Source organism: Tyto alba, unplaced genomic scaffold (assembly GCF_018691265.1).
Source record: "Tyto alba isolate M040663 unplaced genomic scaffold, T.alba_DEE_v4.0 Super-Scaffold_21, whole genome shotgun sequence".
Classification (NCBI taxonomy): domain Eukaryota; kingdom Metazoa; phylum Chordata; class Aves; order Strigiformes; family Tytonidae; genus Tyto; species Tyto alba.
Window position 1 is genome coordinate 1,794,859 of NW_024881295.1, and position 25,457 is coordinate 1,820,315.

Here is a 25,457-nt window from a genome sequence, read left to right on the forward strand (position 1 = left end):
AGAACAGAAAGAGGTGTTTTAAGGAAACACGTATACTATCTAAGGTTCGGATAACAGCAACTGCAAGACAGGAACATGAGAAATGTTGTACTAGAGAATGAAGGACAAGAAGATAGCTGAAGAAACACACACATATTCAACAGCTGGAAGCAGACTGATAACGTTTGTAAGACATCCAAGTCTTAGGGAGAAACATTGGTAACGTATGTGTTTTTCTAAGACAGCTGAGTACTTTGCTCATTAGCACAGGATAGCACAGGTACAGAGATTTTACTGGTTTCAAATAAGGAAACCTGGAACATACTGCCATTATTTGGAACAGAAGCTTGAATAAAGTGGCAGTTACTAAGCCCACTTTGTCTTTTTGAGCAGGAGACTCAAAGCTTAGATTCTATTGTTTTACAGAACATAAAAGCCTAGCAAAAGAGATGGGGAAAATAATATCTCAATAACCCCCTCCAGATCCCCCAAACTCCTGCCACAAGATGGAGAAACCCAACCACTAACACCATTTGAGCCAGAAGGGCAGAGAAGACAATGTAAGTTATAGCTTATTGTGTAATTTCTTTGCAGAAGCTGTTTTGGATGCAAGTAGGTTCACCTCACCTAGCCATGTCCTTCAACATGTATCAGCCAGCATGGTTTTAGACAACATATATCACAGACTTTAAGGGGAAGCTCTCATTTTCACATATAAATGCTGAAGCAGCAAGATTAAAATAATTATTTTAAAGGTAAACATGAACAAGCATACTGAAATGGATTTTTTTTGGTAGTTGAAATCACTTTTATTTGTGAGGAACGTCACCCATGCTGCACAGTTGCAAATAGACCTTACCAAGGAAAGCGGAAGTTTCTCCTCCCCGTATCCTGCAGTGAACAGGACTGGCACAGAAAAAAAAAAAAACTCATCACACCTGGGAGGTTTAGCACCAGCATCCAATAAAAAAAGCATCTGATTTCAATTTCAGTTCTTTGGTTGGGTTTTCTCCCTTTTCAGTTTGATACCAAAAGAAAAAATGAAAAATTCAATACTAGCGAAACAGTGAAATTCTAGGGAAAAAAAAAAAAAAAAAAAAAAAAAAATCAAAAACCCCACAGTTGCTGTTGAAACTGGGGAGGTTGCTCTTTCTGAATCTCGCTCTCTTTCTCTCTTCATGCATCTATCTTGCAGGCGTTCCCTGGATCTCAGCTGCTGGTAAATTTTTTTTTTCAAGTTCCGATGTGTCAAATCTTTGCTTTAGTCATCACTGTTGACAATTTATTGCTTGTGTGTTTCTTTGGTGTTACTTTTAAGTCGTATTGTAGGACACCTGTTGAAGAGCCAAATTAAAACAATGCCTTTTAAGTTTCATTTTCCCATTGAAAAGCTGAGTTGTCAGGTTCAGAGGCAGTTGTTATAACAACAGACAGGATAAGCACGACTGGCTTATCTTCTCCATAAGCTGAGAGCACAGTATCTTCCTAAAGGAAAGCATTATCTGCATCAGCAGATGCTACTGCTATATAGACCAGACAGATCTTCCTGAAAAAAATCAGAATTATAAAGCAAAGTTTACTTTGTGACAAATACAGACACAAGGGCAGAGGAGGGAAATGAGAGAAATGCAGCTGACTGTTCTGGGTTTGCCTATACAGCACCCTCAGAAGTTATGACAAATACCTAGCCATACCTAAGGAGATGTGCCCAGAGTCCAAGCCCTAGAAGCATACACAATGGTGCTTTAGTTGGAGAACAGGAACTATCTGTATTCCTTACCTGAGCGGTGGTAAAGGTGCCTGGGGAGCTGGACATTACTCAGCACCACTCTGCTCTGTCACTGGAGCAGGATTTTCAGCAGGTGTTTCAGTCACCTTTGTCTGAGACACAATAAACCTTTATTATAGGCAAAGACTGACCTCCAGACCCTTCCTCTGTTCTGTGATAGGAACAGCATAACCCAGGTTTGAAAATAATCAAGGAAGACAAATCCTCAGAAAAAAATATCAACTATAGGAAATTACACAACAGATTCTGTCAGGGGACCACCTCAAGTAGATGTAGAAAGAGAAAGTCTTTCCTCATGAAGGTAAAATCTGTGTTTGCAAACAGTTCCCTGAAATCATCTGGTTTGAGCAGTTCAGGAGATGGATCTGGAGCTTTCAAATCCATCTCTTCTACTACATACAGACTGAAGGTCTGAGGAAGCTGGAATACACAACTGTTTCTCTCCACTTCAGAAATATTTGTTACAGTCTGACCCCAATTAAAAACTAACCAGAAGCAATCCCTATCCCACAGCTGGTTCCGCTGAAGATAAGCAGCTCCTTCTCAGAGAAGGTCACAAGGAACAGGCAACGAAACCAGCCACCTTCAGCCACCAGCACTCTGGACTTGGCCATCAGGCTCCTCCAGCACACCACCACCACACCCATTAATGCTCCCACAGAACAGGCCTTCAACATTCACCCCATCGAAAGTCAGTCTCTGCCGTGTTCTGCCAGGAGTGGGCTTACCTCTTTCCCGTCCTGAGCTGGAGCGTTAGGCGGACGAGGTCGACGCCTGTAGTTGTATGGACGCCTGTACCCACGGCGAAGGGGCTGCTGGCTCATAGCGCTGGCATCATGGTGGTTCTCTTTGTTTTCAGTCTCTCCAGCCACCGGGGCAGGGCGTGGACGTGGGGGCCCTCTAAAGGGGCGGGGGGGGAGAAATATATACTAAATACGAGAAGCCTGAGACGGTTAAACTACCATACTTTTAGCCCAGCAAGAACCTCTAACCAAGTACCATCTTTAACAATTTTGAATGCCAGCAAATCGTCCCTTTGGGTGGCATGTAGCTGGAAGGGAAAGACAAGCAACCTGGGATCTTCACTCCTGAAGATACATCAGCACGTTCTACTGTCTACCCAACCACAAAGACATAGCTAGCTCATGTGAATTGCTGGCTAGAAGAAACAAGCCAATAGTGCCCTTACAGGCTGATGCTGCTAAGTTCACCTTGGCATAGCTATACACCAGCCCGGCCCTATGCACAATTAATGGTGCCAACCCTGGGAATCTTTCACCTCTAAACCATTCCCCAATCTTTGCTCTTTGCCTTCTGTTCCTCCTCCTGACCAGAGGGGCAGCTGATTGGTCTTGGTGCAGAGGCAGGTGCAACTTGGAGTCAGGGGAGCTTAGAGAAGCTTCTCACAGGGGGTCGCTGCTGTAGCCCCCTCCCCTGCTACCCAACCCCCTACCACTCAAACCCAGGACACCATGTAAGAAATCATAGCATGTATCTTGGTCAGGCCAGCTGGACCTCATTAACACTAAGCTACCAAGTCCCTGTTCCTGAAGTATGCCAGAGCATTTCATTCCATTTCCAGTACAAGGTATGCTTATAAACTGTCACCACACAGCTGAAAGTGATTACAAAGTCACTGCCTACTACCTAGTTCCTGTTAGCTGTTTTAGCTAATCCACAGCTATCTAATCCCAAAAGTCAAATTAGGTTTTCCAAAGGAATCTAACAAAGGCACTAGTATCACCAGATCTAGTCCATGTAAGTGCAAGCAATACCTACCTGTTAACTCAAACAGAAGCATTCCACACTCCTATAGAATATATCATACCTCCTACAGGGAAAAATGCATCGGAAATGCATAAAATCCCATTAGCCATGGGCAAATTATCCAGCTTGTGATTCACCCACCACACACAAAAGCTCAGGTGCCTCATTGTACTTGGTGTGGTGCTGTTCCTCACTGCACAATGCTAATGAATACTTTGAGGAATAAAATTTATTCAGCTCAGATCCCTACAAGCAGCAGCATCAATATTACTCCATTTCCCACAATCCTAGATAAGAGAGCCAACCTTAACACAAACATTCACAGATAGAAAAGCTCAGAGTAAAGGTAGAGGGCTTGTGGTTCTAGATGTAGCATCCAGCAAGATGAATCCATTTTGCATGGAACAGGTAGTCATTATAATTAAGGACAAGATTGTTATTCCTATGAAGTTCAGATTCTTGTTGCTCTTGCACCATTATTTACCTCTTGCTGTTTGTTTTTAACAAGCATGCATATGAAATAATGGGGATTACATCCATTTCACAGTTCATCTTTCAACGCAGTGTTGGAACTTGACTTCTTAAAATAGTTGATAGGAAGACAAGGACAAGATGAAGAGGAGGAAGTGGCACACTAATACTAATCAGCTCCTTGAAAGCAGAACCATAGAATCATAGAATAGTTACAGCATCCTGTCCCTAAGGCTGTCAGCTGCACCACTCAGTCTGCAAACTTGCCGAGGGTGCACTCAATCCCACTGTTTATGTCATTGATGAAGATATCACATACTACTGGTCCCAGTACGAACCCCCGAGGGACACCACTCATCACTAATCTTCATCTGGACATTGAATCGTTGACCACTACCCTCTGGATGTGACCATCCAAGCAATTCCTCATCCACCAAACAGTCCACCCATCAAATCCGTCTCTCTCCAATTTAGAGAGAAGAATGTTGGGGAGGGAACACCACATCACAATGATTTATACAGAACACCAGTGAAAGTAATCTAGTGTTTATTTAATTTGTCACTCATTCTCCAAGATAAAACAAGTCACAAGAAGCCAGGTATCTGAATAAGCTTTTCCACTCAAAGGAATTCAATTAAAAAAAAAAAAGTGATGCAACATCTCAAAAGATATGACAGCCAGAGGCTGACTATTTCACACTGATATTTTTAACTGCACTAAATTCCTCAGCTATGGAATTGTTCCCTCAGTGTAGAGGCTGGAAGCTGTAGTGGTCATGTCAGAACTAAGGCTGGAAAATTAAGAAAACAATCCTGCACTGGCCAATTTAAGGTATGACTAACACAGGTAACGCAGCAAATTACTCCACGTATCTCCCTGGAAAGCATCAATGTTTATGTTAACTCCATGGGATCTTTACTAAGAATGGCCCACTAGGTCTTCAAGTGTCCATTTTTCCCAGTTTTATGGATCCCTAGGGAAAAATAAGGACAAGGAAGCCTACTTCCCAAATAGCCTCCCAGTTTCCAATTGGTTTCCACACCGGTATTTCCAGATCCAGACAGAGCTTGCCTATTTAGAGATAACACAATGGTGTTCTCTTCTAGTCATTAGACCAGTCTCCTCCGTGCTCGTGCAAGCTTTTAACATTGCCAACATCCCGTGGCAAAAAGCTCCAGCGACCTGCTGTATGCGTAACAACCCGAGTCAGCAAGCTGAACGCGAGTCAGCAGTGCACCAGCACAGCAGAGGCAAAACAGACGCTGGGCTGCATCCACAGAGGCATTAGCAGCAGACAGAAAGGTGAACATCCCACTCTACCCGGCGCTTATCAGGCCACACCTGGAGTACTGTGTCCAGTTCTGGTCCCCACAATTCAAAAAGGAACAGACAGACTAGCTATGGCCTAAAGAAGGGCCCAGGTGATCAAAGGGCTGGAGGAACTGCTCTGTGAGAGAAGACTGAGGGAGTCGGGTCTTTTCTCTCTGGAGAAGAGAAGGCTTAGGGGGGAATTCATCACAGTATTCCAGTACTTAAAGGGCATCTACAAAGAGGACAGAGGCCTTCTCTTCACAAGGAGCCACACTGAGAACACAATGGACAACAGGTACAAGTTGCACTATGAGAGGTTTTGTCTTGATAAAAGATTTACAGTGACAACAATCACTTGCTGGAACAGCCTCTCCAGGAATGTGGCAGTCACCATCACTGAGGGCTTCAGGATGCGATTGGACAGGGTGCTAGATAGTCTCATCTAGGCTCCCTTTCCCACAAGAGGTTCAGCTAGATGATTTTTTTTTTTTTTGAGGTCCCTTCCAACCTCGGCTGTCCTATGGTTCTATGAACCTCCCTTTGCTTTTCACCATGTCTCCCACTTCCTTTATTTGAAGCCTCCTCAGTGTATTCTTTTAACAGAAGAAAGAAAAAATTTAATCCATCCTTTTCATGCTATGCATTCTGCAGACGTCTATAATCTCTCTTCATTTGTCTCTTCTCCCAGTCTCAGAGCCATCAGTCACTTCCACTCTTCACAGATTATTTTTTTTTCCCCCTTCAATCATTTGGATGATTTTTATCTTACTCTGGAAGCTCTCCAGTCTCTCTAGCAACTCCCTTCTCCAAAAGTTCTAGCAAGAGTAACTAATAATCCTATTTTGTAACCCTTTCCTTTAGGAGCCCACAAGGAACCTAGAATTTCCACCTTGGCTGACAGCAATACCCTCCACTAGCACAGGATACTACAAGGCAACTATATTGCTACCATACAATCTAACGGCCTGGAAGAGAGAGGACACAGCATCTGCTTTTACAGAGGAAAACCTACTGCTCAGTACCCACGGGTAGCACTAGTGCATAAAACCAAGCCTACGTGACATGCAGGACTAAGCTGGATGTGCACAAGCTACCAGTCCAGTGCTGAACTGCAAACTACTATCTGGAGTCCACAAGAAAAGTTGTAAAGCACACCCTGCCCTGGCAGATGGTGGGCCTAGCTGTCCCAATCAAGTGGGATTTTGATTCTTTACTTGTCCAGAAAAGCATAAGAGTTCAGCTGGGGAGACACAGATGCTACAACTCACTTCAGTATGTTACTCAATTGTGAGAAGTAACAGGATACAAAGAATTCTTCACTCCTTGAGCTATTCCTGAGTAATACATAAACATATTAAACAAATTTTACAGTTACTTCCTTATTCCTATAGCTCACCTTTCTCCTTGTAATTAAAACGCCTCTCATGGTCCCTACCATTTGCAAACACATTAATGCCAGGGAGTACAGCTTCCTACTCTTAATGAAGCCTGTATAGATCACAAAAGCACCTGAATTTAACGATAAGCGAAGGAAGCAGTACAAACCTGCGATAGCGGGGACGATATGTAGGATTCCTATTGACTTGTTGATGAAGTTGACCTCCTTCTGTCACCCCATCCTTGATTTCTCCCTCGCCACCCTACAACCAAAAGAAAACAGATGAAGTGTTACCTTATTTCACAGGCAGTGTATTAACTATCAAGCCCAATGATCTGAACACAAGTTCAAAAACAGTGTATCAGTACAAAACCACCAGCACATAGGCTAACAAGAAGCAGATACACAAGAGTTTAACGTGGGCAAAGATAAGAGTAGGACCGAACAAGAGCAAATAACACTGCCCCTGTTCCTCACAGTAACAGACTAAGCAGCTACTTGATGATGCCTCCTCCCTGTCTTCCAAGAAAGGCAGAGAACCTGACAGTTCTCTCCAATGCACATGTAAGTGCTTTTCAAGACATGACAATGCATTTTAAGGGTTAAACGTGTTATAGAGAGGCAGCTATTGATCAGGACACTTCTGAATTTGGAAAGCTAACTGAAAGACATCACACAAGCTTGCCAGAGACCACTTCTGGCTTCTTTTCTTTCTACACAAACCCCATTCCACAGAGAACTCTCACCAAAACATCAAGAAATTTAAAGATAGAAAAACCGTACTACATGTCAAATACTCTTCTACACACTCAACATTTTCAGCCTTTCAGAGATGCAGTGGTTATCTTTCCCCTTTAGTTGTTAACTGATAAAGCTGTATTTCAGTTTGTTTTTTCTAGTTTGTTGCTTATTTGTTTTGGTTTTTTAAATGCCAGCCATCAATGTTTGTTTTATAAAAAGTTACATTATTAACTATTCCCATTACACTATTTTTCTTCCCTTTAAAATAAAGGATTTAATAAGAGATGAACTTCTGTTTCCAGATCTTCTGGATTTGATCCAGCAAGAAACAAAAGTTATTGCTTCCTGACAGCCTTGAGTAGTCTATACGAAGTTTGATAGGTCTCCTTCCAATTCCACACAACTATTTTGACCACAACCATCATATTTTAACTGGCAATCTCAGGTAACTACATGGGCAGCGAACTTTCCCTTAGCTAATATAACGTGATGATTAGCATTTTAAAAGGCTGGAGTGCTGTAGTTTGTAACTAGAAAACTTGGGGAAATAAAAAGCATTCTTTGTAGCTTTTGAAGTTTTCAAAAAGCAGAGACACAGCCTCAAGGCAACTGGAATATTTTGCATGCTGTACCTAGAAATAGCTATACCATCTATTCTTAACAATATGACAGTGTCAGCTGCTGAGATGAGTAGAGAGAAATCAGAATTCAGTTACAAAGCCACCATGATAAATAACATTATCCATTATGTTGTCTCATGTATAAAACTGATATGAAACTAAGTATCAAAAGGAACTTCCAGTGACTAAATGGACAGTAATAATAGGTAGCATCTGATAGTGTATGAGAAGTACTCAAGAGACTCAGAAATCAAAATGAAAATGACAATTCCTACTTTACAACAACATTTTACTAATCTACTTTGCAGTACCAGTCTGTCCTGTTCATATCAAGATGCTTTGTACTACATAACTTTACAGTTTTAGACCTGTGACAGGTGGCCAGAAGTGTCTCGGTCAGTAAGGTGAGAAATAGCACCGCCAGTATTGTGTGTGGAAATAGCGATTCAGAGGTCTTGGGATTTGCCTTTTGAGAAGCAAGGACATAACGCTGCTCCTGCCCTCACTCGCTTCCTCATGTGAGGACTGGCAAAGCACAGAAACATATGAGAGCAGCAAGATGAGAATGGACAAGAGGACACAGAACTAAACCAATCCTGAACGCGTACCACGTTTCTGCCATTTCTCTCCCCTAGGACTTGAGCAAGCACACACAGAATCAGTGCTCAGTTCTAGCAGTGCAGTGCCAGAAATACGGAACCACTGAGGCCTAGTAGGTCTCGTCAGAGAGACAAATGTGTCAGAAGCTAACAAAGGATCAACCAACCTAACAGTAGGGAGGGGCACACAGTATTTTTCATCAGCCAAAGCTCTCCTATAGCACTTGACAACCAGCATCACGTTCACAGCTCTTTAAGAGGCAGTATTGAAATTCTAAATGTTTTTAATAGCACAGCCCAAGTCCACTCCTCTCTACAGAGGGCCACACTGGAATCTCAGATAAAAGACTCCATCTTCTGTAGTGACGGGAAGAATGACTAAACCTTACGAAGCACTACTAAAAAACAACTCAACCATTTTCCTATTCATCTTGAACTGAATGTTGCTTTGTCAGTATTTTAAAAAGGTTTGGCTTAAACAATCAGTTGAAAACAGAGCAGCAAAGCAACTAAATTGCTTAGTCCCCGCATCTTCTGTAGTATCACAAAAATTCAATTAACACATTACATTAGTATCATTGTCAATTGGCCTAGGTCTACTGGCCAGAAGTGAAGTATAGCTCCAGAATAAAACAGTTACGCCGTCAGAAGTCACTGAAACAGATGCAATTTAACCAGAAGACAGAACCTGAGCTTTGAGGTCTTGTTTTACTATACCAATAGTAAGTGTATTAATTTATTAGGAAAGTTTTATTTCTACTCTTGAAAGCACCGTGCCATGTCTAGCACACACAATATCATGTTCTCTCAATCTCCTCCACAGGAACCTTCCAACTCAGTATAATACCTTCTACCAAAACATTAGGTCACCCTAAAGGACAAATTAATAAAGCTGGCCTGCTGTATTCTACATGTTCCTCTGAAGAGGGCCAAAATAGGCAGGCAGGCTGTGACTCCCCATGAAGACATCACAGATTTCTCTAACCGTAAAAAGTACAAAGTTTTATTGCTGTCCCCCAAAGAAAAGTTTTGTAAGCATTAACTGTAACTGCAATGAGTTTTTTATCCATCTGCTTCCCTTAATTTCTTCTTACACCTCTTCAGATCAGTCTCTAGCTTGCCTTTTTTTTTTTTTTTTAAACTATTCACTTTTTCAGGTCTCCTCTCTACAAGAAATAGTGCTATCTTACAGAACAACTTTTAAAGTATTTCGCTTATTTTCCAACTCACTTGTACAGAGGCTTCTTCTATTAGTAATGCACACTATATGCACATGAGGACATCATCAGTGCTCAAGGTTATTCCATGATTCATTGTCTGTTCTAGCATCCTGACTACAGCTCCATGCCATGTCTGTGTTGTCACAGTTTAGTTAACAGCACAGATGCTTTTCTCTGGCAGATACAATTAAGAAATTTCTGATAGGAACAACTACATCTACTTTCCACAGAACTCTTCATGCAATCCAGATACAGTTCCACTGGAGTTGGCTAAATACCTCAGATTCCTCAAGGTTCCCTTCACATGAGAAATTCACACAATGTGTTCAAAACCAGACCCAAGTTACATACAGAATACAGGCACATTTGAGCTAGACTGGCAAACAAAGGGTAAGCTTTAGTTTGCCTAAAACCATGCCAGTAAGCAAGGATAAATTAACTCTTGCTGCACAGCAAGATTGGACTGGAGTTGCTAACACACATCAATTAGAAGTTCTTGAAACCTAGAAGGCCACCACATCAGAAGTCATCTCAACAAATTAAACAATTTTTTTTCACTAAGTACAGATTGATGACATGTTCTGCTGAGCTCTGGGATAATCTTTAACCTCTGCAGCCTAGTACATCTTTAAGCACAGCCGGCCTGGGTACAGCAAGACTTTTCCTTTCAGGTGTGCAGCAAGAGTTGCCTGCAGCTGAGTAAATATCCTTTCAACAAACACAGCCCAAGTGCCATACCATCAGCACCTCAAACTAGTCTCAGAAATATCCTGCAGGACAGTTAACCAAAAACACTTCCTCAAGTAGAGTGGCACAACCTGTTAATGGGACCATACAGAATAGTGTATGCATATTGCTATGGCTCCTACACCTTGCAATTTTTCTTCCCCCTTTACACACATGGGAATGGGAGGGGAAGGAGGAAAAGGATATTAGGAAGAAGCATCTTTCTAGATGCAGTAGACAGGCAGTTCCAATGCGAAGAATGTGTTAACTGATGCCAGTGAAAAACCTACAAAAGGAAATACTGATAGCTTCAAATGAGGATTTAATTCTAGTCTTAATCGATCCATAAAAGGACACACGCATGGCATGACAACATTTGAACAAGTTTGAGTGGTTTCACTCACCTACACTAGGACAACTTCAGGGACAGTCCTCACACAACCCTTTGCAGCCCCTGCAAAGATTTCCTTAAAGTGCAGCTTTGACTTGTTCAGGCAACTAATAAGTGAGTGGGTAAGAAGGCCCAGCAGAATTGATCACACATCAAGGCAGCTCAGAACACAAGAAAGGTCCAGTGCAATATGCAGGAAGTTGAGCGGGCATAGTAGAATGTCAACTTTCGCTGGACAAGGAACTCCTGACTGAGCTCAAACATGAAAAAGAAGTATCACTTAGACAAGTCCCACACATACAAGTCTATGAAACTACACAGGATACATCTGAGAGTGCTGAAGGTGCTGGCCAATATCACTGCCTAGCCAGTATCATCTTTGAAAGGTCACAGCAGTCACGGAACTTACCTTTTTATCTGTCAGAGTAGCATGCTAAGGGACTAATACTACAACATCTTCATCATCCTTGAATGAAACAGACTTTACTCTTAATTTTAACAGATGATACCAAATCCAGAGAAGCCAATGCATTGATGGGCAGGCCTGACATTCAAAGGATACTCAACAAGCTAAAGGACCAAACAACCTAATGAAACATGGAAAACAGCGAACACGCAGGTTAGTGTCCCGTTGTAAATCATCACTTGCAAGTTTTGAAGGCTGTAATTCTTCCCGGGTCAATGATCCCAGAGAAAGTGCAGGATGTTTTAGGTTATGAAATGAGAGATGACTTCAGAGGACATCAGGCACTAGTCACACAACAGCTAAGGTCTGGTACCTACATCAAATCAGTCTGGGGACTCAGGTATAAGCAAGCCAGAGGAAAACAGTGTGATTTATTCCCCTTGTGTACATCTTCAAGTACTAGGATCCAAGTGTGTTAGGGTCACATGCAAGCCAGATTTTTAGCTGCATGAGTCTGCATTAGACATCAAGAGAAAATGTCCCAGCATGAGTACTCTGAGACTTGAATGTACCCCACACCGCAGTTGGGTCTCACATTATCACTCTTCAGGCAGAAAGAAACAGCTGCTTTCTGTACTCAGCAGTACAGAGGGTTGTCTAAGCCTTGATATGTCTGCTCATTTAAAATCTGAAGCAGCTCCAAGACAAGACCAATACCACAAACTAAAGCATTCACTCCCAATAAAGACAGTTGAGGGGGATTTTAATCTCAGAAGAGCAAAAGGAAACTGAATCAATACTGGAATGTAGGTGGTTGATGAGCTAACAGATAAGACTGGAAACATCAAAAAGCTGAACAAAACCAAGTATCCCCGTTCTCTGCCACTTGGCATGAAAGCTGAAGCTGCAAACAATATCACCACAAAAACGTACTCAGTAATAAGCCATCAGTTACCAGCACCAACTTCTAGCTGTCTTCAAGGGACTCGGAAAGAACACCATTCATGTATTTAAGGCTCAGTGGCATACAGCAGGATTAAAGAAAACACCTCATGACAGCTAATATAAACAGCTAGGCTTTAAGGAGGGATTTGACAATGCTTGTTCTGTTTGCCCCCATGCTGTCAACTCTGTAGAGCAAATGAGAAGGGTTATGTTGTTTGGGCAGAGCCTTCCACCAGGGCTCTCCTCCTGGATCGCTCACACATTTCTGCAAGTGATGGTCACAGACTCAACTATTAAAGAAAAGTTAATCAAGCCTGGAGGATGTTCCAATTTGTTGGATTGTTTCAGACACCGATTTAGCTCAAGCACAATGTGGATGGGAGTAGTAACTGATAGAACTACAGTCAGGTACCTCATACTTACTTCTCCCTCTGCAAAAACATGCAGGGAAGAAGATGTTATGAACAGCAGTGCATAGCTAGTTTAAAGAAAAGAACGCATTAACTTTACAATGAAGTGCTGTAAGTAGAGGCCTATGACGGGATGATACATGGAAGTTTCAACCAGCTGGTCAAACTACTACCATGCTATGCAAAAGTGACTAACTTCTAAACAAATCTCATTTTCCAAGTAACCCTTCCGAGTTACAGAGGGCCTACAGGACACCAATTAATAAAAATAAATTGGTATCATCATCAACAATGTGCTGGAGGAACCCAGATTACTGAAGAACACTCACAACTTAGTTAAGCATTGACAGCTTACTATGTGCCAGTGCTGAACTTGTAGTTCCCCTTCACGAGAGGATCAGAAGACTGCTGAAGAGGAACGATGACCATCATTAAAGAAATTAAACTTACACTTCGAGGTGGTCCACGGCGTCGGCCAAAATAACCACGTCGATAGCGGCGCCGGTCTGCAGCATAGCGGCTGCCTTCTACTGGGACTCCATCTGGACCAGTGACATTAGCTGCTTCTGCACCCTAAAAGGCCAAAAGGAAGCAAACCAGGGTGGTGTGAGAAAAGAATAACCAGCTACAGGGGGAAGACGAAACACCAAAGAGGCTTTTTTGCATCAGTTCCAAGATACAGATAACTCCTTCCTCCCACACACTGCAAAACCAGGTGTTTTTACTGTCAACCCCATAACCAAAAGTTATCATAGTAAGACCCTATCAACCAGGATTAGCTCAGAGGAAAATGTACAAAGTAACTGATTAAAGACAAAAAAAAAAAAGGAATCATTCAAAAAAGCTCAGAAAACTCAAAATAATGTTTGAGAAAGTAGAAGGGCAAAGAACCTGAAAGTTCTTACAGTTATTAAGCTATCAGACTCCAAGACAAATTCTTCAGGGCAGTATATGCCTCAGTTAATGATTATTGGGCAGGCTACAAGTTTCAGATGCTCCATCAAGTAAAAATTACAGATTCTAGAAGCACTAAGATGTAGTTTGAGTTTTGATACATATCTAGAAATACTTCTTAATGAAGCCTTTAAAAAGAAAAAAAAACAAAACAAAAAAACAAACAGATCTTCCACAGAAAAGCTACATGAATGCCACCCACACCAGGGATTAACACATTAGGCAAAACCACCAGATACACAGCTAAGGTTCTGTGTTACTCCCCACTTGAGTGATGTTAACTCTGTTGGACAGCACCCCTAAATCTCTATAATCTCTCACCTTCTCTCCCTCGACCACATCAAATTCTACAGTCTCTCCATCACCAACACTGCGCAGGTATTTCCGTGGGTTGTTTTTCTTTATTGCTGTCTTTAAAAAAAAGACACAGAAAAATATATTATTTTACCTTACGTATACTTGTACACTCATAGCCCTGTAGATGAGAGAAGGACAGTATTCTTCTGCTGCAATCTCAACTCTACACACCACATCAGTTGCCACACCAAGATATTTCAAATACATAGATGTCTCCCATATTCCACAGGCCCTCCAATACTCAGTCAAGGTTTGCTCCTTTCTCAGTACTTATGAGCTAATCAGCTGTTGCTCCAGGATCCCCTCTGTCAAACCTACTAAATATCCCGATCATTACATATTTCTTTATGAACAGAGTTCACACTGAGCATGTGATCTGCAAGCTGTATCAAGGAAGATCCAGCAACAAGTGTGACCCATGCTTTCACAGTCATTAGGAGATATGTAGACCACCTACAGAGAACTTAAGACCAGTAGCATTTTTGTAGATGACATTAAGGTATCGTGGCAATTCATAGGAACTGGAGAAGAATTACTTATTATAACTCTGGTGTAACATAAACAAGCATTTTACCTAAGTGCTGCAAGGGAACCCCTCAAAAATTAGGCAAGCCCCTAAAGAACACAGGAATAGTACCAGAACAGACAATCGCAGTCTTAGTTATCTCCTAGATGGAAACTCCAAAATGCTACTAACACAGCTTCAGATCAAAACCAGTTGAAAACCTCCTCAGACCCACAGAATGCTCAAACCTCCTGGAGCGATATTTAACCTGTCAACTACCAACACCTTTCACTCTGTGGAGTATTTCTAACTGCTTTTTATGGAATCCTAGAAAGACAAGCCTACTACCTGTGCATTAGGTAAAGGGATTCACAAACTGAAAGAGGCGAGGGGAGAAAAAAAACAAAACAAACCCAACACACACACATTGTACAAGGTAGTCTAGCAGCCAACTTTTTACTGAAGTTCTTAGATTAATAAAGACCAATTCACTTTAAGTTTCCTGATTCAGGCATTTTTTGTCAGCATGAAGGAGACAGGTATAGATTCAGTAGACAGAAGGACACATGGAAAAACAGGGCACAAATCTGGCTTAAGAAGTGGTATGCAGGGCAGAAGCAGAAGAGACAGTTGTCATATCTGTCCACAGTTGAAGAAAAACAGGCAGAATGAAGATCAGTTGAGTTGTTGCCTGTGCGTAGCAACTATATTCATTCAGTCAACAGCAGACCTTTTCTTCAGTGGGAATATTTTTGGGCTAATCAGTTTGAAGTTGAGCTTGACCAGTTTAGGAAAAGAATTCTCACTGCTGCTGAACACAGTCCCCTTTGTGTTTCAGGCAAGAGGCCAGCATGTCCTTTTAGCCCTACATCTAGCCACAACTTTCCCTGTACCCTGCAGTATCCCTGAATGGCTTAAGGAAAAATGCAAGAGTGTACATATTATTGCTACCAAAGCAAAAATAACCCAAGAGGGTTTCTTCTGATATAGGAAGATGAGCTGCTCAAAGGAATCCTTTTGGAAATTACTTTAGCCAGCAGAGACTCCCATCAGTTGAGACAAAAGCTTTGTTCACTTTCTGCTCACCTGTTAAGAGTAACTGCTCCGTTTCTAAAATCAGCTGGAAGTCCTAGATTTTCCATGAATGCTATATACCACTACTAAAATAATTACCTTCACTGCAGATTAAGGGTTTAGTTCTTTCACTACCACTTGTACTGAGACAACTGACTGAAACTTGCAAGACGTGCTCTGCATATGACAGCGATGTCAACAACCTGTTTTCAAACTCCTTCCCCTTCCTTGTAAATGCAGAGGAAGAAAGAACTACTGGGTTTCTTTTCACCAGAGGGTGTACTTAAGAACAATGAAGCTCCTCCAAGAAGGGTAACAGAAGATAAATTCAACAGGATTCCACATGTTCTGTTCCAGCGTTATGGACAGAGACTTCAAAAATTCAGCTTTGCACCTAAATAACCTGCCAACAGGAAATAGAGGCTGCCACACAGTAGCCTGGGGTTTGTTTATAACCAGGCAACTAGGAACAATTTTGAGTAAATCCTAGAGTTCAGAGCAGAAACTACACAGCTTTACTACCTACTACTTCAGCTGCAGGTAAACATTGGTGAAATAAGCCTCTAAGAAGCCTAAACTCTAAGCGTGATGAAAAGACTTTTACTCTGTATATCCAGAGGGGAAGAGAGAGCACTACTCTGCCTGTCACTGTTCACCAGCATCCTGCAAACTCCAGCTTCTTCAACTCAAAATGCAAATGTTTTGTGCTAACATAGACAGCACTAACAATTAAGGCAAAGCCTTTCCTTTCCCAAGGGGACACTGATGAACAGACAGCTTTAACAGTCTTCAGAGCTAGTTCAGTATTTTGCTTGGAAGAGTTCTTTCCATTATCCTCATATCACCACATCATGTACACATCCAGCATTGTCACAGCGATAGCCAAAGTTTGTTACAGCAGTTACTGGTGCACATACACCAGACTGTCCATGATGCATAAAATCCAGTGAAGTAAAGAAAAAGACAGACCTGTGCAACAGAAGATATTAGCTCCTCCTCACCCCTTGTTGATTCAAACTATGCCCAATTAAGTTGGGCTTCTCTGCCTACTGACCCTTTTAATTGTGTTAAGCTGCAACACCCTCCTCCCCACCTCAGACACACTTCACCCCACAAGGCAGACCAACCTCTATTGCTCAGACCACCTCTAACTGACAGAGGTACCCTAGACAGCACCTTGCACAAACAAACTAGTCAAGGATGCAAGCGAGACAAAGCAGGTGAAGAACTGCCCTTCTCCAAAACACCGCTTGGGTCCCTGGCAAAACAAAGGGTTAATTCAAAGCAAGCCATGCATGCCCTAAAGAGAAAAGCATTTTAATCTGTACTAGGTTTATAAATAGCATCCAATAGCTAGACACCGAGCTTTAACCCCCATTCCAATCACGAGACCAGCCCGTTCCCTCCCCACTGAGGATGGTGCAGGGGAGGCAGGGAGGAGGCTGTATCTATTCAACTAGGTCAGCCTTATTCTGAAGGGATTAGGCATGTAATCCAGCCCCTCCCGAGATGGGCGCGAGGAGGAGGGGCAGAACTGGCACTAACGGTGGAGAGGGAGCTCATAGCAGGATGTTTGCTTACGCCAGAGATTTGCCTCCCTTACTGGGCGGCCCCCAGCAGAAGCTCTGGCCAGAAAGCTCCAGGCTCTGGTAGGGAGCACATTCACATACAGGAACAGCTCAAGACGGAAGAACTGAGGAACATCTGATTGCAGCCAAGCCAGGCCAAAACTGGAAGCATCTACTCTGCCACGCACAGCCCACCAAGGCGGTTAATCAGATGCAGGCTTGCATGTGATGTGGTATTTCTGAAACATCAAGCCAGTTTTGCTCCACGCTCGCTCCAAGAGGATTTCGGCCACAAGAGATAGGAAATAAATTTGTTTCTTTTGCCCCACCCCACTTTATTCACCTAGATGTAATCTCCTCCACAGGTGAAGGAGACAAAACAGCACAGACAGCATCAGCGACCTTGCTGTTGGCCTTCACTGTTTGGGTCTCTGCAGGCAGCTTTCCCAAGCAGAGTAACACTGATCCATGTTATTTGTCATCAGCACAATCACCATTTTCCAGTATCTTTTCTCACAGGTCTCAAGACCTCATTTGTCTCCAAGGTAGTTTTACAGTGCTGCCTATCCGGAACATGTTTCTGTTACTGGAACTCTCCCCACCCTCCTCTGGACACACTCTCATCAGGCCGCAGATGCAGCGTCTGTATCAGCACACACACAGCAACACTCTCACTAGGGAAGGAGACTGACCATTAGAAACCAGTACACGCGGCGAAAGCTCTTGCTCCCAACTCCACCAGGAGCCCATACTGCACACGCTTCCCAACATCATCTTCACTCATTACAGGCACTAGATTTATTCACTTACAGCTTCATCCATTTTCAGATAGTGAGTCTACACCCCTTGACCCTGAGAAACCATTATCGCAGGCTATGTCATGACAAAGCCACACAACTGAACTCACTCTTAACATTGACCAGCACATTTAACACAACTACATGTGCACATACCCTCATTCTTTGTTACCAACTCTGAGTGCAAGTCTCCTGGTTACGATTGATGAAAATACTGCTGCTTACCCCACAGAAAGTTCATGCTTTTAAGTATCACATGGGCCTGCAGACATTTCATACAGGACAAGCTCCAGAAGCAGTATTTCACTTTCTGGTGAAGTAAAAGTCTCAGATGATGCAAAACTAGATTGAAGACAACTAATCAGTTTACTTTTCATGGAAACAGCATCCTCTGTCTTCCCATTAGTTGCCTGCGACCTGAGAGTCACAGTATAAACTTAGAACAGCCTACTGACAGTTCAAGGAAAGTTAGCTAATGCCAAGCTGCTGGGCAACCTCTCTCTGCCTGGGTACACTTGGCACACAGCCTTCCTCTTCTTCCTAAGAGCAGCTGCCTCACACAGCAACAGCTGATGGCAACCCAGGCTGGTCAAGAGCCAGACTAAATCACTTTCTCTCCCAATACCAGGGAGGGCAGACAACAGATCTGCAAACGAAGAGGGTAGGAAGAAACACAAGACACCAGGAGCATGAAGAAATGGAGGGGAAGGGCAGACAAGTAGCAAGGTATTTAATAAATCATGAGTCATGTCCCCAGGGGAGGGACAACCAAACAACAAAAAAACACCAACACCCACCCGCCCCCCCCCCCCCCCCGAAAACCTTTAGTGTTCAAATCAGAGCAGACAAAAGAAAGCATGAAGGGTTATAATACCTACTCCTTCAGTTATAACCCCAGAGAGAAGGAAAACACACCCTAATATTTCTCCCTGAAAACGTCAACATAATGTCCATTGAAGGTATTTGTGGTAAATACTCTCAGGAAAAGCCAGGACAAGGTAGGGTGGCTGTTTCAGGAAGCTGCACTAGAAACCTATCACCATGCACATCTCTAAGTACAATTACTGCTGTCTTACCTGATGAACAAAGACATCTTCTTTGGTATCATTTCTGTGAAAAGAAAGAGAGAAGCCATAAGAGTTTAGACTAAGAGCCTTAAATAGAAATCCCTGACTTCACAAGTGAAACCCTCTTTCCCCCAGCCTGTAGTACATCCCCTGGATTCCATACATTCTGTCTAAATCTATGCTACCAAGACCTTGCTCTGAATTTCCAGGGTCATATGCTTCACAGCAGAAGGACCTCCTCACCCTTCAGAAGGGTTCTCTGTAGCCTCCTGGCAAACATTCAGTATTTTGTTTTGACATAGGGCAGAGTTAATGACTGGACTGCTTGCCTTTCACTATTCCACTCCCCCCACCCCCACCAATAACACTTCCACAGGGGCTGCAACCTGAGCTGTTATCCCAGAGGTCAAGCAAGACTATCAACAGGACTGGCCACAGCTGTTAGTAGAGCTCTCCTTTCAGTGAAACTCAAAGCAACCATGCACAAGAGGTGTTAGGGGACTCCATTAGAGAGGGGCCCAGACATGAACCTGAAGTTGCCTGGATCGAGCAGCCAGTTCAGGCTTCCACATGCAGAACATGACCACAGGTCTGAGACCTTGATTCCGTGTTCCCACACACCAGAAAGAGCCTAGACCCTGCTGTCTGTTCACTCAATTCTTTCTCTGCAGGGGGAACAGCTGGGTCAAAGAGTTTGTGAAAATAATAAGTAACCCAAAACTTGTTGTACTGGACTGAAGTAATAGCAGACTTCAGTTTAGCAAGAAATCCAACAAGTTATTGCACCATATCCAGCTGAAGACTCTCACATCAACTGCTATGAACAGCTTTGAGTGCTTCCTAATTCAAGCTTTTCTTCTAAGCTTACGTAACATTGGATAGTAGTCTCCAGAGACTGATATTAATACTGTAGCAGAACTGGCTTCAGATCCATGAAATGGGGCTCTTTGGTCCCCTTCTACACTGTCCAACTTACCCAAATCTACCTGCTGTGTAACAGTTCAAGGACTTGCAGGACAAAGTAACTTGCCAGGTATGTCTTTTGCAAGACAAGCATTCTCCACACAGGAGGTTTGTTTTTCATAAAGCACCCAAGACCTTTAAGCCCCTCAACCCCACAGCTATGCCAGTATTAAAAGCCAGTTTCCTGTAGTAATTTGGAAGAGTGGGTCTTGTGCACCTAAGGTTGGAGTGTGATCAAAATCACATATAGCTATTTGGCTTACTGATGCCATTCAGAGGTTTGTTTGTGTTCAGAGAAGAAAGACGCAGAGAAAAAATTTCTGTGGACTCAAGCCTGAAGTATCTTCAGTTAAATGGTATCAGAGAACCCTAATGTTTATTTAGAATATGTATTTTGACCAATCGGTTAACACTTGACTTTTTATCCAAAGATATTTCTCAACATCCTCCAACCTTACTTGCACCTTTAAAAAAAGCCAAGCAGTCAGTGAAAGCACATACAGCTCATTAAAGGTATAGTGTGACTAACAAGAGAAACAAGTAACAGACTCAAATGGTAATGAGTTTGACCCTTTCTGTTTTCTCCCCATACACACAGCCTTCCACGGAGGAGTGGGAAGAGGGTGGGTAGAGCCCTGAAATTATATCCAAGTCTACTGAATGCCTGGCCAAATCTGGCTATCAATGCCATGAACTTGTAGTCAGGTCCTCAGGTCTCTGCTGCAATTACCAACCCAGGGCATATTATCTGTACCATTAGTCTCAGTACAGTATAAACATGACTATCATAATTTAAACATACCTGTTGATAAAGCCATATCCATTTCTGACATTGAACCACTTGACTGTGCCAAGAACTTTGGTGGCTGGAAATAAAAAGTTCAAGTTACTCTAAAACACAGGGAAATACAAGAACATTACAAAAATACCTTTATTTTGCACATGAAGTCACACCCAGACCTATTCTGCTCCCTAAACACTCAAGGTATATCTCCATCTCCACTTCAGTTTACACTAACCCAGTAGCATAAAGTCCAACTCTATTTTCAGAATTGGCCATCCATCCCTTCTCTTTTTTTATTTTCTTATCCCAGAAATGGGCAGTGAAGCTGAAAATCCCAACTGCCATTCACCAGTTTTCTTTAGCTTAGGAGCCAGACTTGAAACACAGCTGAGGGAAGATATTTAGAAGTCCCCCGTTTCACTCGGGCTTATCCTTCCTTTCTTCCTTGGAATCCAGAACTGGCCAATGAAGCAGTATCAAGCACCATGCAACTCTCAGGTGGAGAGCCAGCACACCCTTATTTTGGACAAGCTCTTTCTTGCACTGTCAACACCGCTCCAAACAAACAAGACACCACAAGATGTTATTCCTCTCATATTCCTACTTCTAGAGACCTTCTATGATTTACCAGCTATGAACTGGCCAACTTTATGTTCCAAGGCTTCCAGGATCAAGACAAGCTCTCGTCTCACACAACACCAAAGCAGCATCTTACTCAGAAGCCATACTGCAGTGTCTTATAGGACCTGGTGAAACCTGTTCCTCCAACATATAGGAACGTGTGGGAGGAACTCAACAGCCATGGAGGTAGTACAACCTCTCCTTCCCTCTCAGCAATAGGGTGGAGACCACAAACTTGTACTTTTCAAACCTGTAGGAAAGGGAGATTTTGGGGCTCTAGACTTTAATAGATGTTACTTATTACATAGCATGACCACAACTATTTAAGCAATCTACCTAGTACTTATTTGAAAAGGGTCTGGTCACCTATAGGTGACGGACGGCTTGTTGAAACCCTTATGTATGTTTGGGGAGATGGGAGGAACCTAAGAGGCAATTAAAAGGAAAATAATCTAGAGACAATCTCCAGTTCAGAAGTCCAAGCCAGTCTGCTAGAAGCAAGAACACCACACTGCAAATTGTCACCTTCATCTGCTCTACACCTACATTATTCTCTAACCATCCAGGAGGAGATGACAGAGCTAGACAGATCTTTGGTCTCATGCAGTCTTGCCATTCTTGTATGCCCCCCCCAACAGACAAAAAGAGCAACCTCTTCCTCCTCCCCCAAATACAGAGCTAAAGCAGGAAAGTTTACTGATACCAGTCCATTGTAGTATTACTAACATTACTAAAAGCAGTAACAGGTCATTTTTCATACACTTTTAGACGTGAAGGTTTTGGTCGTCTTTAATACACTTTCTTAAGAGAAAATGTTCTTATTTAGAAGAAGCAGAACCACGTTAAGGCTGAGCCAGTCACTAGAGGAAAAGGTTCTACCTAGTGCAGTACCCATTCCCAAGACTTCTCATTTACAGTGATAAACCCCTTCAGTTTCACTGCCTAGCACTGATTCAGTCACAACAACAGTCTTCAGCATCAACATTTATAGTTATGCTTTTAAGTTTAGTTCCACAGGCACATCACTAGGTACAGACCCTGCTGCCACAGAGGCACGAGCTACATGCAAGAGCTCACTGCACTAAGACAAGTCAACAGGGGAAGAGGGGATGGGGGAAGCACAGCAACAGGTGCCCATGGCACACGCAGGTTTTAGCCTGCTTTAGGAAACAAGGCTAATACCACCTTGCCATCCTCTTTTCCCTCCCCCACAAAACAGCTCTAAAAATCTGTTGGCCTATTTCAGTCAGATTAGGAAGAGGGCAATAAGCCTAGGAAACCTGACGAAAACCTTCAGAGAAGTCAGAAAGCTAGTGGAAGGAGAGGTGGTCAAAACTGACTCCCCATGGCCAGCTGGCTGCTGCTAAGTGGACATTCACGCACACGGCTTCAGAGCAACACTGCTTCTTTTGCACAAGCTGCCGGTGACCACGGGTGAGTTTCCTAAGACAGTGTACTGAGGAAAACACCGTTCCCTACCCACACTAGTCTCCCCTAAACATTACCACGGTGAGGGAAGAACCTCAGACAACAGCATGACACTGAGCATGCATGTGGCAGTGGCGCAGCCATTAAGCTTGAGCTGTCGCAGCAGGGAGATCAGCCAAGGAGGAGGGCAAGCCTGAAGAAACCATAACCAGTTTTATTGACAAGTCAGAGAAGGTAGTTGGTGTGATGATACCTATCCCACTAGCAAGTGAAAGCCCACATACTTCTACAAGATGCTGTACTTTGAGGCTATCAGAGGAAACAATGACCAGCTACTCTGAACCATGACAAAATAGCCTTTTCACTACTTTTAACAAGGAAAGCCAAAGCTTCCAGTGACCAAGAGAGAAGAGAAGATTGAATAACTTTCATCCTTATTCCTAGAACTCGTACATCTGGATGCCCTGGGCAAGCATGAGACCTAATGGGATCTTTGTAAGAGGAGGCTTAAGTGAACATAATGACAAAATCATTAGTAGGGACACTTGTGGGAGGCATGAACATACATCCATTTTCAATTAAGTGTTAACAGTGATCATCTTCCTTACAAATCCTGCTGGCCTAGCAATAAGGCCAGCACGTAAAGCCATCACCACAGTAATTGTCTTTTTCCTGCTAGACCAGGAAAGGCACTTGTGCCTTCATTATTTCCTCCCCTCCCCAATCAACAGAAGTAAGTGGAGAAGGTAAAAACACTACCAGTAGTGAAACAAGCCACGTTAAGGCAAGAAGCAGTCAGACACACCAGCAGATATGGTTGTGCCTTAACCAATTACTAACAAATTGGATGACAGAACGGGGTGGGGTGGGGGGGGAAAAAAAAAAAATCAAGCAAACCATACCTCCAATTTCTCTTTTGCTAGATTCCTTCCTACCTCAGTTCTGGAGAAATCCTTTACCTCGTTCCTCTATCTGCTGCAGTAACACCTCAGTCTTTCCCTTCAGAAGAGAAAATGCTGTCTTTCCTTAGTGAAGTTCAGGACTCTGCACTAGTAGTCAGCCTCAACTTGGCCTTTGCTAACCTCTTAAAATCACACAGTTATAAACAGTAGGTCCTTATTTCCACTGGATACTGAAGTCTTGTCCTTTTCAACAGGTTGATGACAATGAAAAAAAAAAAAACAGCACACTAGCTATGCACTGGGCTTGAGCATAAAGATGGCAACTTGGCATTTCGCTCACCTTTTTACTGACAAAGTAGAAACTAAAAAAACAAAGAAACAACAAAACACCCACTGAACCTACAGGCATTGCTGAAGCAGTATTTATTCTTCACGGGCAGAAAGGTAGCGCAAAGACGTTAGGATGAAAGGGGGGGCACGCAGCGCTCCCCAGGCACCCCTTTCCGAGCGGAGATGCCCCTCGGGGGCCGGGGCCGGCGGCAGGTGCCGGGAAGCCCCGCCAACATGGCTGCACTTGGCTCGCGATCCCCGCCCGGCCCCGCAGAACCGCCCGCGGCCGTTTGTCCGGGGCCGGGCGGGGCAGGGGACGCCGCCGCCGCCGCCGCCGCACACAGGTGCTCCGGCCCAACCCCGAGCTGGCGTCCCGGCCGGGCGCCGCTCGGCCAGAGGAGGAGGAGGAGGAGGAGGAGGAGGAGGAGGAGGAGGAGGAGGAGGAGGAGGAGGAGGGCAGCCTGACTCACAGCCACGGGGCGGCGAGGAGTGTGGGGGGGGGGGAGCTCGGCTGGGCCCCGGGCGGCTGCCATGTGCTGTGTGTGTGTCCCCCCCCCCCCGCCGCAGGTGCCCCGGGAAGTCGGGCGCGGGGCCCGGCACTCACCCAGCACTTTCTTCTCCGTCTCGGCCACGGTGGTTGTGGTGGTGGCGGGAGGAGGCGGGGGGGGTGCGGCGGCGCCGGCAGCCGCTTCCCCACCAGCCGCGCCCGGCGCGGAAGCGCTGACGGGGCTCTTGGGCTTGGCGTCCGGGGCGGCGGGCGCCGGCAGCGCCGAGGCTGCGGCCGGAGCGGCGGCGGTGGCGGTGGCGGTGGCGGTGGTGCTGGCGGGCGCCGGGCTGGCGGTGCTGGTCTCCGCCGCCTCACTCATGGTGGCGGGCGGTGGGCGCGCAGCAGCGGGTGTCCCCTGGGGCCGCGCTGGGTCTTACTGCCCCCAAAATGGCCCCGCCGAAGTTTTAACACAGTCAGCGGGGGCCGGCGCCGGCACTCGCGCCGCCTCATTAGCATTTAAAGGGGCCGCGCCGACATGGAGCGGGAGGAGCGGCGTCCGGGCGCGTGGGGCGACGCGACACGACACGACAGGACATGAGGATGGGGTGGGCGTATGTGCTCCGGCCGCCTGTGCGTGCGCATCTCTGCGGGTATATCCCGTGGCCGCGCGTGTACCCAGGGCTGTTTGTACGTGCGTGGGCCGTGCGCGCGTCCGCGGGCGCGGTGGGGAGCGGAGCGCCGCGCGTCCCCGCGCGTCCCGCGTCTGCGGGTGCACGCGGGCGCGCCCCTGCGCACGGACGCGCAGCCGCGGGTACGTCTAGAAACGTGCGTGGGAGCCCGCAGAGCCCGAGCTGTTCGTACCCGCG

General features: G+C 44.4%; 1 protein-coding gene across 1 annotated transcript; it reads right to left on the bottom strand.

Annotated features, from left to right (window-relative positions):
- Positions 1-763: 763 nt before the first annotated feature.
- On the bottom strand, positions 764-25,457 carry YBX3 (Y-box binding protein 3). Its single transcript, XM_042795387.1, has 9 exons — positions 24,709-25,457; positions 20,842-20,905; positions 19,086-19,119; positions 14,030-14,119; positions 13,205-13,327; positions 6,864-6,958; positions 2,497-2,668; positions 1,760-1,860; positions 764-1,313 (listed from the first exon to the last, which is right to left on the bottom strand). The coding sequence occupies exons 1-8, from the start codon at positions 24,968-24,970 to the stop codon at positions 1,795-1,797; spliced, it is 906 nt and encodes a 301-aa protein (XP_042651321.1). The 5' UTR covers positions 24,971-25,457; the 3' UTR covers positions 764-1,313; positions 1,760-1,794.

What these genes read in the sequence shown, in the direction of transcription:
- YBX3 (XM_042795387.1), bottom strand. Translation starts at nt 24,970, where the DNA reads ATGAGTGAGGCGGCGGAGACCAGCACCGCCAGCCCGGCGCCCGCCAGC. An exon ending in GACGGAGAAGAAAGTGCTGG is followed by an intron (nt 20,906 to 24,708) that starts GTGAGTGCCGGG and finishes TTTTATTTCCAG; the next exon opens with CCACCAAAGTTCTTGGCACA. An exon ending in TATCGTCCCCGCTATCGCAG is followed by an intron (nt 2,669 to 6,863) that starts GTTTGTACTGCT and finishes CCGCCCCTTTAG; the next exon opens with AGGGCCCCCACGTCCACGCC.